General features: G+C 48.7%; 3 protein-coding genes across 4 annotated transcripts; 1 reads left to right on the top strand and 2 right to left on the bottom strand.

Annotated features, from left to right (window-relative positions):
* Positions 1-1,016: 1,016 nt before the first annotated feature.
* On the bottom strand, positions 1,017-3,566 carry LOC112879959 (elongation factor 1-alpha-like). The gene is made up of 3 exons (XM_025944403.1): positions 3,411-3,566; positions 2,143-2,616; positions 1,017-2,049 (listed from the first exon to the last, which is right to left on the bottom strand). The coding sequence occupies exons 2-3, from the start codon at positions 2,602-2,604 to the stop codon at positions 1,168-1,170; spliced, it is 1,344 nt and encodes a 447-aa protein (XP_025800188.1). The 5' UTR covers positions 2,605-2,616; positions 3,411-3,566; the 3' UTR covers positions 1,017-1,167.
* Positions 3,567-4,434: 868 nt separating this feature from the next.
* LOC112879960 (60S acidic ribosomal protein P0-like) lies at positions 4,435-6,607 on the bottom strand. The gene is made up of 4 exons (XM_025944404.1): positions 6,143-6,607; positions 5,424-5,522; positions 4,954-5,346; positions 4,435-4,743 (listed from the first exon to the last, which is right to left on the bottom strand). The coding sequence occupies exons 1-4, from the start codon at positions 6,467-6,469 to the stop codon at positions 4,603-4,605; spliced, it is 960 nt and encodes a 319-aa protein (XP_025800189.1). The 5' UTR covers positions 6,470-6,607; the 3' UTR covers positions 4,435-4,602.
* Positions 6,608-9,599: 2,992 nt separating this feature from the next.
* Positions 9,600-12,996, top strand: LOC112882857 (30S ribosomal protein S9, mitochondrial). Of its 2 annotated transcripts, none has more exons than XM_025948022.1 (5): positions 9,600-10,289; positions 11,014-11,454; positions 12,018-12,098; positions 12,310-12,404; positions 12,500-12,996. In XM_025948022.1, exons 1-4 carry the CDS (start codon positions 9,680-9,682, stop codon positions 12,399-12,401), a joined length of 1,224 nt encoding a protein of 407 aa, XP_025803807.1. In that variant the 5' UTR covers positions 9,600-9,679; the 3' UTR covers positions 12,402-12,404; positions 12,500-12,996. The 2 variants fall into 2 exon arrangements, with proteins under 2 accessions (XP_025803807.1, XP_025803808.1); XM_025948023.1 differs by having other exon boundaries at positions 12,536-12,676.
* Positions 12,997-13,132: the final 136 nt, after the last annotated feature.

Here is a 13,132-nt window from a genome sequence, read left to right as displayed (position 1 = left end):
AACTCCCGTTTCAATCTGACGGCCCAATGCGAGAATGCAATCCTTTTTCTTTTTTTTTTTGTCCTTTCCTCTCAGGACGACAGGAACAGGACAAGGATGCGGTCCCTGAAATACATGTCGTTTCAGTTCAAATAAAAACATACTACTATATCGTTTTAGAATTCCTTCTTTTTTCCCTATTTGTGCGGTTCATTTTCTTCCACGTGATAGGTGTTGCCACTGAATCATTTTGCTCAAGTTCCTCATCTTTTTTCTTCTTTCGTCCTATCTTCTGATAAACATCTCACCTCCGCCTGCCCCCCCAAAAAAAAAAATCACCTCCGCTTTTGATGCGACCCTTTTGCCGACCCATGGCCATGGGCCATAGATTACCGGCTTTATCCATCCATCCAGTGTCACCGGTGTCCAGCCATCCATCCGTTCTTGACATGGAGTGCTTGGTTGGTTACTGGGTTCCTGTTTTTGGTGTTTTGGTTTGCTGAGACGGAGAGCCATGGATGTCAGATATGAGCATCCCTCAATCATCCCTGTTGAAATAAATCCAGCAGGTTCCTTTCCAAACCGGCTAACATAGTAGGGAGTGGAAAGAACATAGGAAAGTGCAAGAGATTTTAGCAACATGATTGTGGAGTTCATAAGTGTTGCAGTTTATTTAGAAGGAGAATTAGCTATGCATGAGAAATAGGTAGGTTATCCAATGTAGTGGTCACTGGTAAGAAAATTCTCACATGCATATTCACACAAGCTAGCCCAATTTTCACACTGAATCAAATGGCAGTCTACAACTCACATGTGTGTATTGTAAAGGATTGAGAATATGTTATCAGCACCCCAATTTTCACAACAGGACACTGTTAAGGACTAGGTTGTATGCTGGACAGGACACAGGGCACAATCCAGTCCAGTCAAGATCCATAATCCATCTGCATTTGGAAAATTCAGAGTGGAGCCTTCAGACCATGCAGACCAGATTCTTAAGCAAAAACATTCACAATTTCAGCGAAAAGCATAGCATATTGATTCTGGAAACTGACACATACTGTAATAATAAACACTGCGAGAGACCAAAACAACCAAACTTGTCCGACAATACGATTATGTAAACTTTCTAGCCAAAATACTCCACTAGCTATGATGTTATAAGGGTAACATCCACGGATCGACCGTTTATTTCTTCTTCGCCGCAGCCTTGGTGACCTTGGCTCCCGTCGGGTCCTTCTTCTCCACGCTCTTGATCACGCCGACGGCCACCGTCTGCCTCATGTCGCGCACAGCGAACCGCCCCAGCGGCGGGTACTCCGAGAACGTCTCCACCACCATGGGCTTGGTCGGGATCATCTTCACGAACCCAGCGTCGCCGTTCTTGAGGAACTTGGGGGCGCTCTCGAGCTCCTTGCCGGAGCGCCTGTCGATCTTGGTCAGCAGCTCCGAGAACTTGACGGCGATGTGGGACGTGTGGCAGTCCAGCACCGGCGCGTAGCCGTTGCCGATCTGCCCCGGGTGGTTCATGATGATCACCTGCGCCGTGAAGCTGGCGGCCTCCTTGGCGGGGTCGTCCTTGGAGTTGGACGCCACGTAGCCGCGCTTCAGGTCCTTGACCGCCACGTTCTTCACGTTGAACCCCACGTTGTCGCCCGGCAGCGCCTCCTGCATCGACTCGTGGTGCATCTCCACCGACTTCACCTCCGTCGTCAGGCCGGTAGGCGCGAAGGTGACCACCATGCCGGGCTTCAGGACGCCCGTCTCCACGCGGCCCACCGGGACGGTGCCGATGCCGCCGATCTTGTACACGTCCTGCAGGGGAAGGCGCAGGGGCTTGTCCGACGGCCGCTTCGGCTCGTTGATCTGGTCCAGCGCCTCGAGGAGGGTCGGGCCCTTGTACCAGTCCAGGTTCGTCGACCTCTCGATCATGTTGTCACCTTCAAACCCAGAGATGGGCACGAAGGGGATCTTGTCCGGGTTGTACCCCACCTTCTTCAGGTAGGACCCCACTTCCTTCACGATCTCGTCGTACCGAGCCTTGGAGTACTTTGGGGTGGTGGCGTCCATCTGAATTTCAATTCAGTACAAACTCTCGTTAGCAATTAGCAGCATGGATAATCAAACCAAGAGCAAGCAATCGTTGAAACAGTATACTGTTACCTTGTTGCAGCAGCAGATCATCTGCCTGACACCAAGAGTGAAGGCAAGGAGGGCGTGCTCACGGGTCTGGCCGTCCTTGGAGATACCAGCCTCAAAGCCACCGGTGGTGGAGTCGATGATGAGCACGGCGCAATCGGCCTGGGAGGTCCCGGTGATCATGTTCTTGATGAAGTCACGGTGTCCGGGAGCGTCGATCACGGTGCAGTAGTACTTGGTGGTCTCGAACTTCCACAGGGCAATGTCGATGGTGATGCCCCTCTCGCGCTCAGCCTTGAGCTTGTCGAGGACCCAGGCGTACTTGAAGGACCTCTTGTTCATCTCGGCGGCCTCCTTCTCGAACCTCTCGATGACGCGCTTGTCGATGCCTCCGAGCTTGTAGATGAGGTGGCCCGTGGTCGTGGACTTGCCGGAGTCGACATGGCCGATGACCACGATGTTGATGTGAACCTTCTCCTTACCCATGGCTAGAAAGGCCTGTATGCACAAGAATGGAGAATAGTCCAACACCCAAAATCTAACATCAGAGCTGTGGACACTGGCCAGCATCAGAGGCATGAACAACATGACAATAGATTGATTATTTGTTGGAACAGGCTGCATAGTTAGTCATCGACAAAGCAAGACCCAATATCCATCTGTAATACTACATATAGATTGAGCAAGCTACGGGACTAATCAGATTCAACGAGTAATTAAGTAGCAATTAAAAGGTGTAGAACAATAGACAAGCAATAGTACCCAAATTGAAGATCGATCAAGACTGCCATGTTAAGCAGCCAAGCATGGTCTAACCCGAGAACAGGAGGATTAGCAAGCGAGGCGAGTGCTTGCCATGGCAATCTAATTTGGCAGTGGAGCAAACTGGAGATGCAAAAGGAATAATAATAATTTTCTCGTGTCGAGACTCAAGAAGAACTGAATCAAAGCGCCCAATAGGATTCGAACCTATATCAGAAGGCCCCGCATGGAGACCCTCAGTCTTTACCATTAGACAATAGGCACTCACTTATGCATCTCCAGTTTGCTAACCTACCATACAGCCGGATGATGATCTAACTAATCTTGTCTAGATAGAAACCTCATGAGCGATTGATTGCTACTGCAGGATGTTCAATTTTGGGGAAAATAGGGCGCAGCAAAGAAAATATATGCGCGTAAAAAGGAACAATCAGAGAACTACAACAGAAGTACTGAACTTCAACACGTAAAAATAATCAGTGAGAAGATTGAGCGATGGAGGGGGAGATGGGGAGCAGCTCATCGATTACCTCTGGAGCTCAAGATGGGTGGAGATGACGATGAGCAAGGCCAATTGGTGCAAGTCAACAGGTGAGGGCAGGGCGGGGTTGCATCGAGGTGGGAGGGAGGCTCTGTTTATATAGCGCAACTCAGCCGAAGCTTTCGTAGCGCCTACGAACGCCGCAGCACTCTCTTTCTTTCGTAGCGGCTACTCAGCCTCATTTATCTTTTTCCTTTTTCTTTTATCTTTTCCTTTTTCTTTTTTCTCGTTAATTACGGCAGGAGAGGCAAGTCAAACGCACCGCCACGTCAGTTCCTGGGTCCACTTTGGGTTCGGTCGCATCGCTTGGTAAAGCCTTGGTCCACGTTGCGCTGTGCGGTTACCGTTACGGGGCGGCCTGTGGCGCATCTGGTTGCTGCAGAGTAGCAGTCTCTTCTAGTTTTACTTTTCTGTTTTCTTGATCAGCAAGGAGTTCAGGCATCCATGGCCCACATCTTCAGCTACATAGCACTGAACAACTCCTACAGACACTCAAGGCATTGCTCACGACATTGCGGTACATCTGAGGGCAAGAAATGATCAAAGATTTAACAACACAAATTGGACAATATGGCAGGTCCATTATGCAACACAAGCTGAAATTGAAGGTACAGATTTTTTTTTCTAGTACAGATGTTGAACAGGAAATGGTGCAGGCTACTACAAGTCTACATGCCCAGGACTATTACACAACACAGTCAGCAACAACAATTATATGCAAATGCAACTAGGATACGTTGCTATGTTGCTACATGGATGCATCCATTCCTCCAGAATAGAAGATAACTGGTCCAACAACTGCGGGCACCAGCAATGCGACCATTTCATAGATTGACCTGCTCATTGGCGTCTCAGACCACTGATGACAGATCCTTATATCGACAACTGAAGCTCACAGACTAGCAAAAGTCTCGTCATTGTTTCTCCACAGTCAACACATTACTTTTGTTTTGCACAGGAAAAAAATACAAAACCGGCCCTCAAAATTTTGCTCCCTGCATCAAAACCACAGGAAAAACAGCAATAGAAACATCACAAATGCTTAGCACAAGATACCATCGTCGGTTACACTAGGACAACATAGTTCTTCGCCTGATAGGCTAAACAATAAGGTAAACAGTACTTTTGGTGTTTCATAAACAAATGCCAAAACTTGCAGCTTCTTGACGATCTGAGCAGCTCTAGTCGAACAGGCTGAAACCCATGTCATCATCCGACTCCTCAGCAGGCTCTTCCGCCTTCTTCTCTTCTTCCTTGGGAGCAGCTGCAGCACCAGAGTCCGCAGTAGCAACCGGGGCAGCAACAGCAAACTTGCTTGGGTCCTGCAAACCAACAGCACGACATGATTAGGACAAGCTAAAATACCAACTTGAAAATATATACTAATCACTGTAATACTCTCATTGCTACTGAACAGACAAGCTATCTGGAAAGAAAATTAGGGGGGCGGGTTAACTTAAATCCCTAGAAACCAATTTCCAAGTAATTGGAAACCAGAAATTTTGGAAAACTAGCAAAGAAGCAGAATTTACCTTGAGGTACTCCTTGATCTTGTCAGCATGCGGGTACGAGTAGTCAGTCTCCACAGCAACAGCAAGCACATTCTTGTACCCATTGATGAACATGTGGGGCGCAGCAGCAAGGGTGGGGTAAGAGAGCGCCAGGGACAGAGAGGCAACCATGGAGACACCAGTGGCAAACTTCTCAACAAGGTCGTCCTCAGTCAGGTCAAGAACCTCAGGGCTGAAGACTGACCCATCCTCATAGACATTGGTGACCTGGAGACCATACGAGAAAGGGCGGATACCCAGCTTGGCGAGAAGAGCAGACTCAGATGAGCCCACTTTGTCACCCTTCTTGATAAGCTCCACAGGGGTAATAATTTCCACAGTACCCTTGTTAATCTTGGTGGGGATGTTGAGCACCTGAAATAAACCATAGGTGTGAGTATGATGCTGTGCTTCTAACTGTTATAGGAGATGTGCTGACCATTGTAGCTCACCTGGAAGAAAGAGGTCTGGGAGGGATCCAGGCCAGTGTTGCCAGGGGGGACAACGACATCAACTGGAGCAACCAGCCCAACACGAGCAGGAGCACCAACCTGTTTTGGCAAAAACACAACAAGAATGATTTTACATTAGCAAATCAGATAACAGGAGCTCTAAACAAACTGTAGCTGACAGCCATACTGCTTTTGTTGCAGGAAAAATACTACACTGACATAAGTACTACCATGCACAAACATCAACAGAGTGACTTCATATGAACATAGAATTGCAAACATCACAAAACAAATTACAAGCACCACGAAACTAATCAATGCTCAGGATGATGCCTTGGTACTCAGCAGCCCTGATTTCACCCACAAAACTACAGTCTACAAGACACAATCGTGCGAATTAACATAATAGAAATAGTTAATATATGATGTTATGAACATTGTTTCAGAAAACTAGGTAAAAATATTATCAGGTGACCTAAATAATTCCCCATGTTACCTGGTAGCACAAATGTGATTTAAGTTTTACTACAAGCATTGCACGAAGGACAGAAACGGCATACTGAGCAATCAAGTTCTGTTCAGTTTGTGAACCATCCAATCGATATTCAGGGCAATCGGATTGCACAGGCGAGTTACCAAACCATACTTCTACAATTAACAATCTACTCGCTGACAGGGAGCCATCACCTATCAGAAGATGCGAGTGAGCAGAAATTCACCTTGTACTTGGCCACCTCCTCGCGGACCTCCTTGAGGTCTCCCTTGGTGAAGATGAGGCCGACGTTGCCGACGAGCAGGTCCATGAGCGGGTCGAAGGTGTGGTTCCCAGTCTTGTCGGCGTAGGCCTTGATGCAGCGCCTGATGAGCGTGTTCTTCCCCATGAGCACCACGGAGTCGCCCCTCAGCCCGCGGCGGATGTCCTGGAGCTGCTTGGAGCCGACGTTGTCGGCGAGGGCGATGAGCACCTTGGTGTACTCATCGAGCAGGCTGCACAGCTTGCGGTCGTACGCCTGCTTCTTTTCCGCCTTGGTCCGCTTGATCGCCATCGCTGCAGAGGAAACGTAACCCTAGCTAGAGGCGGCGGCGGATCTGTGGGGTGGAGATACACGGAGGAGGACCAAGCCTTCAAGGAAGCTGAAGGGCAAGGCGGACGGCTTGCGGCGGCGGCGTCGCTTTAACCTGAGGGGAAGAGGCGGCGGTCGTGCCTTTTATAGGTAGGCAGCCGGGGGCGCTAGGGTTTCCTGTCGTGGCCGGTAAGATGGGCCGGCCTGCGGTGGCTGTGCATGGGGCTGCTGCAACTGGGCCGGTCTTCTTTTGGAGGCAACTGGGCAAGCCGCCGTGCCCAGGCGAGGACGTGAGGTTGATAGAAGTGGTGAAGAGCTTGGCTGCTCGCTGCTCAGTGACAACTGACGAGTGAATTCCCGTTCGGTTTTTCGTCCAATTTCATTCAGATGAAAAAAACGCATTTATTGATTAATCCGGTGCTCAACAGTCAACAGTTGCCCTCAAAAAGGGCAAAACAGTCAACACTTGAGACGCCCAATTTCAGAGACGGTGGTTCAGGTGCTGGGCACAGCAAGGGCGAATGGCAAACCGAAGCTATGGCGTGCATTCAGGCCTTAAAGCTTGCTACAGATTCAGGTGTGAGGAGGATTGTGACTGGAACGGATACCACTAATCTGAAGACGGCATTGTGAAGCTGCGAGGTGTGCCTGTTTGGCATGGTTCAGCTTCATCTGTTTCAAGTAAATTGAGACACCGTAGCGTGAGGATGTTTTATAGATCCGTGCTAAAATAAATTAGGAGCTGGGTGGAGCCAGTTTTTTTTACTTCGACGGTTTTAGCTTCACTAGTGAAGCCGTTTTGGATGAAGCCATACCAATCGACCCTACAAAGAGGATGAGTTTTTTAAAAAAGTTTCATCGATGCCGGCATCGTGTACTGTCCTTGAATCCCGACGTATAACAGAGCTGGGACGCAGGTCTGAATGAAAAGCTTATTCCGATCCTCCTCCGACACTGATTAACAGGTTGACCGTTGACAGGTTTCATCTTGCGCTTCCTGATCTTTTCACCTGCGGCGGGCCGTCACTGCCGCAGCCATCCCCCATCAGGCCATCACCTCAGCTTGTCCTCGCTCGTCGCGGCGCCGTCTTTGACGTCCCCGGAGCAGCGTCCTTGTCCTTGCTCTTGCCTGCGTTACGGCTGCGGCCGAGCCGCTCGATGCCTCGATGTCCTGCCGCATGGCGGGCGGAGCACTCCTCCAGCTCAGCTACACGCTGCTTCATGTGTCCACCACGCCTTCACGCAGCGTCTGGTTCTCCCTGGCGGCCAGGGACCAGCCGGCGGCGCCGCGGTGGTGCTCGCCGGAGACCAGCAGGCCCCCGAGCTGCCGCGAGGCGCCGCCATTGGGGCACTCGGAGATCATGAGGCGTTCTGCGATGGAGCTCCGCAGCTGTAGCTGCTCGAAGAAGAGAACCTGCACCATGATGCGGAGCGGGCGGCGCTCGTTCAGTCGTTCTGCACCGCGTGGGTGCATGCCCAGAGGGACATCTTGTCATCTTCGCTGTATCTGGCAGTCCAGCAGAGCTCTTCCTTGTCCGATTCAGACAGATATGGATGCGCCTATCAACGAAACACAAACCGAATCATGAGCAATTTCAATCCGAGCTTGATCAGTTTATCATAAAGAAGGTGACACATCAGCATATCTCCACGTGACTCTTTTTCTAATAATGAATATTACCTGCTAATCACTGTCGGAAACCAAACCAAATTAATTAATCCGACTCCGATCATCTAGCAGGAGAAGCTCCTAGCTATAATCTATATGACTATATATACATGGGCGCATAGGCCGGGTAATCTTGTCGCGAAGAGAAGCCAGAGCGCGCCATCCAGTCGCCACCAGAGCCATGGAAACCGGCGCCATGAAACCCGCCGCCGCCGCGGACAACACAAGGCAGCAGGCGCAGCAGCAGGCGCTGTTCGAGACGAAGCACGCGGAGGTGCTGTCCGAGGCGCGCGACATGGCGCGCGAGTTCGGCGTCGACGTGCACGCTGTCGCGTTCCGCCCCGACGGGACCGCGGTCAGGCACGAGTTCCTCGGCATCGGGCGGGAGGCGCGGCTGAAGGGCCTGATCAGTCGGGCGGTGGCCAAGGACGTGTCGGCGATGGGTTTGGAGGAGGTGACCGCGCACGAGCAGCACCTCCAGAGGCTGAGGTCCCTGGTGGCCCATGAGCTGCAGGTGAAGGCGGCTAAAGCCAGGGCCGCCGCGGCCGAGAGCACCAAGAGGTCGCCAGAGCAGCAGGAGGTGGCTGGCGCCGCCGCCGGAAGCAGCAGCAGCAAGACCAGGAGGATAGAGTAGGATCGGGATTGGCCTGTGCTGGGCCATATCATCGATGCACGCGATAATCCGTCCAGTTCATATATCATTCATCAGCTTTAAGCTGTTGGATTATAATCAATTTTCAGCATTGCTTTGATTCTTTGATTTATTAGTGTCAATGTGCGCGATTGATGAAATAATAAAAAGGGGAGAAACCATGGCTTTCTGTTGATGTTTATTATTTCAATTTAGATACATCGTAAGATATTGTACGGCACTACAGGTGAAGGGGTTTGATTTTTGTGATCAGAGATCATACGGGAGAGGTGATCCATCGTGGAGTTAGTTGAACACCGTATTTGCTACACACTTGCCAGCATATCTCATTGGTAGTAGGGCGGCAAATATTAGAGAGCAATAGGAGTGATTGCATTGCTGAAACAGACTCCATGCCTCCTCGGTCCTGAAAACGTCACTCGAAGGAAGCTCTTTCGATTTATTAAGGAAGCAAGCATGATACATGAGATTAAAAAAATTCTATATGTTTGCAAATTCTTCCGTTGAGTATTGACATCAAGTATATAAATAGCGCATGCTCTCATAATGCTAAGATGTAATTATCCACCAAATACCAATCTTGAATGGGATCATACGCGTGTCAGCATTGAACCCGGTGAAAAAATGATATCGTTGGGTCCTTAAGTTAACGGGATTCCTAATCCCCTCGGAAAATGTGATCATCCTGCATCGCCATGGAAAGCAGGAAGACGTAATGTAGCTAGCAAAGCACGAACTACGCCTTCCTGTATGCAGCGCGGAAACAATAACTGAACAGCGTTCTCGCAGAAAAAGCGGAAACAAAACGAATCAAGCCGCTAAAACCCTAGCTCCCCCGCCGAATGGTCGCCGCCCTCCTCCGCGCACCACCATGCTGCTCCGCCGCCTCCTCCTCTCCTCCCGCCACTTCCGGCACGGCCTTCAAACCGTAGCTCCGGCCACCAGCGCCTCGTCCTCCGCCTCCTCCTCTCCGCTTCCATTTCGCCGCCTCCGGGACCTCCTCCCCTCGCGCGTCCTCTCCCCAAGGCACCTCTCCACCTCCGGCCGCGACGACGACGGCAACAAGCCATGGAGTTTCGCGGCGGACTCGGGCGATCCGGACCCCTTCGCCCATGAGGACGCCGCAGCTGACGCTGGAGAGGCGCTGCCAGTAGGACCTGCGGCCGTGGGCGACGAGCCCTGGACGAAGGACTTCGGCGTGGAAGGCGAGAATGGGGACGTGTTCGAGGGGATCTACAAGGAGGCGGCGTCGGCGGTCCCGACGAGCGGAGAGGCGGCTCCGGCCGGTGACGAGGAGCAATGGACGCTGAGTGGGGATGAGAAGGATCCCTTTGCCGATGCCGTGCTCGGGGAGGGGATCGATGGGATTCAAAGAGAGGATGGTGGGCTCGATGAGCTCGATGCGGGTGAAGACCCTGAGGCTGAGCTGAAGCGACAGAAGAACGTGGAGAGGGAGAAGGAGCTGATGGAGATACTCAAAGGTGACCATTTAGACCTGCTCATGTGTACAAGTCTTTTGATTTCTCGGTAGTGCAATTACCAGTGAGAGCATGGTCTAGTTGCCTTTGTGCGTGTTCTTTTGGATTAGTTTTGGATAACTGATGAAATGCAACGCTTTGAAGGTACAGAATCGTAATTAGAAATATCACAATTTGCTGCATTTTGGAACGATGACTGCAAATGTTAGTTAGATCTTAGTACTAGTGTAAGGGTAACCTGGCTGGGCTTGCATTGTTGCTTCTGGGATTGGGAGCTTGCATTATTGCTTCTGGGATTGGGAGCTATTATACATTTCCTTGGTTGTCTATTTTGGATGCTTTTCATTTCAATGTAGCCTAATGTAATAACTCGTGGTGAAGATGTGAGTGCTGAATGTAAATGTTGGCATCAGCTGACTGGTAGAGTTCCCCTTCTAGCCTTTTATGTGTGGCCGTCCATGTTGTAAACAGCCCAGCACGATAAGGTAGCATCGAAATGCTCAGATAGTTTGTTTACCACTTTTATTAGTTTGTTTACCACTTTTGGTGCTCACGGTGCCTTTGGTGTACTTATTGACTGATTGGACTTATGCTACAACCACAGTTAGTTGCCTTTCATGTTCAGTTTACCTTTTCTTTTTGTTGGATTTATCTAGTAAGGGATACTTCTAAATATGTATTACATGCAGAAGTAAACGTTAGTGAAAATGACATTTTATTGTTGCAGGTCCAAATCGTGCATTTGGTGATCTCATTGCAAACTCTGGGATCACTGAGGGAATGATTGATAGTTTGATCCTCTTAAAGGATGTCAGGGATGTTCCGGGATTGCCTCCCCTAAGTGAAATAGAAGATGAAGGTATCCAGAAACTGAGTGCAACATCAAGTAGAGCTGAAGTCGAGCGCCAAAAGCAAGAAGAAATTGCCAAGGCACGAGTAAGACAGGTTGATGAGAAAGGAAGGGCTTATGGAACAGGGAAAAGGAAATGCAGCATTGCCCGTGTTTGGATTGAGCCTGGTGATGGCAAATTCATTGTTAATGAAAAGGAGTTTGATGCTTACTTCCCAATTCTGGACCATCGAGCCGAACTTCTTCGTCCATTTACAGTTACCAAGACTTTGGGGCTTTGGGATGTGACCTGTACTGTGAAAGGTGGTGGCGTCTCAGGTTAGTGTTGATAGTTTGTAAATCTTTACTTCAAATATATATGCAAAGCTAGGTATCCTGAATTTTCACGATCATCTGTGGGTGGTGTATTAGAACCGTTCAGAGGTAGGTATGCTGGATTTTTATGCGGTTTTGTTAGTGTTTACCATGAAAAAACTTATATTTATATTAATCCTTGAGTTTCATACTAAATATAATAGGTCAGGGAGTCCTGCCTAAATTGTAAACTATGCATGTATGTCAAACTTTTTTCTTGAACATGCAGGAGAGCTGCATATCATTATATTAAGAAGAAAACATGGATGTTAAACTTGTATAACATATGGCACAAATACATGCCATGGGCATGCATTCCTGAAAGTCACAGTAAATATATTTATGTTTTTCATTGTTGTCAGAAAAATGTTATTTAGCTTTGCTGTTTTTTTCCATTGCCTGCGCACATCTACTTTTTTTAAATGCCTTTTACAGTTGTTTTTCATGAATTTACTCTTTTTCTATGTGGCTTACTGATCATTTACGGGAAACCTCTCCCAAACTCAACTTCTGTTCATCAAAAACAGGACAAGTTGGAGCTATCCGCTTAGGAATCAGCAGGGCGTTGCAGAATTGGGAACCAGGACTGCGTCCATATCTCAAAGCAGGTAAAATTGGCTTTCACCACAACCATTTTCATACTCCCCTCCCAATAACCATCTAAATGATTGCTGGCACTACGAACTTGCCCCACTCCTGTTTTTCTGGCAACCATCCACGTCCGAAGTACATTGAAGTGAATATTTTGCGTCATCATTTTACATTTCTATATGTGCCTTCTGAAAGTTGCCTATATCTATGTGTATGTGCCAAAAACAGCTGGATATTTGACAAGAGATTCGCGCGTGGTCGAAAGGAAAAAGCCTGGAAAGGCAAAAGCAAGAAAGAGCTTCCAATGGGTCAAGCGGTAACAGGTAAATCCGCTGCGTTTGCCAAATTATCAAATGGAACATGATTTTTAATGATGTTTTAGGGAGAATCTGCTGTTGATTTTCTATAATGTTTTCAGGGTTATCAGCAGAACTACCATATATTTTTGTGGCAGGTCTCTGCTCTTCGTTGTGGGTTTTCTTGTCAATGTGGAGATCTCCTTGCACTTGGTCTGCGGAAGGTCCTTTCAGCTTGATACTAAAATACTCCAGCTTATATCGACATGGGGATCATGCTATACTTGAGTATTCTATTTATGAAATGATCACACAGCGAATTGATCCAGAAAACATCGTTTGACCTAATCAAGATTCAGAAGCTGCTCTGCAATGAGCTGCCAATAAAACTCGTTCAGCTCTGATGAAAAATCCCCTCACCTCGATGAGGGTTTCATGGCTGAGAAACAGGTTTCATATGCCAACAGATGATTATGATAATTTGCTTCACAATTTTTTCTTTCTTCTCCATGTTTGTTCATGTACTCTAGCCTTCAGGTAATCATTTGACTATGGTAAAGGCGTTGTACACGATTGGTTTGTGTCTGAAATAATAGCTAGTAAGTCCCAATCTCTGGCATGGCTCGTTTTCAGTTTTTACCGTCCGTTCTGTGCTGTTCTGAATCATGTTAATCTTTGACCTGCCGGGTCACACCTGTTTGCTCCGGAGTTCCTGCTCCTGACCATCGAGAATCAGTTATCCATCCTGAAATGGG

This window comes from Panicum hallii, chromosome 2 (assembly GCF_002211085.1).
Source record: "Panicum hallii strain FIL2 chromosome 2, PHallii_v3.1, whole genome shotgun sequence".
Lineage (NCBI taxonomy): Eukaryota > Viridiplantae > Streptophyta > Magnoliopsida > Poales > Poaceae > Panicum > Panicum hallii.
This window is presented reverse-complemented; position numbering and strand designations above follow the sequence as displayed.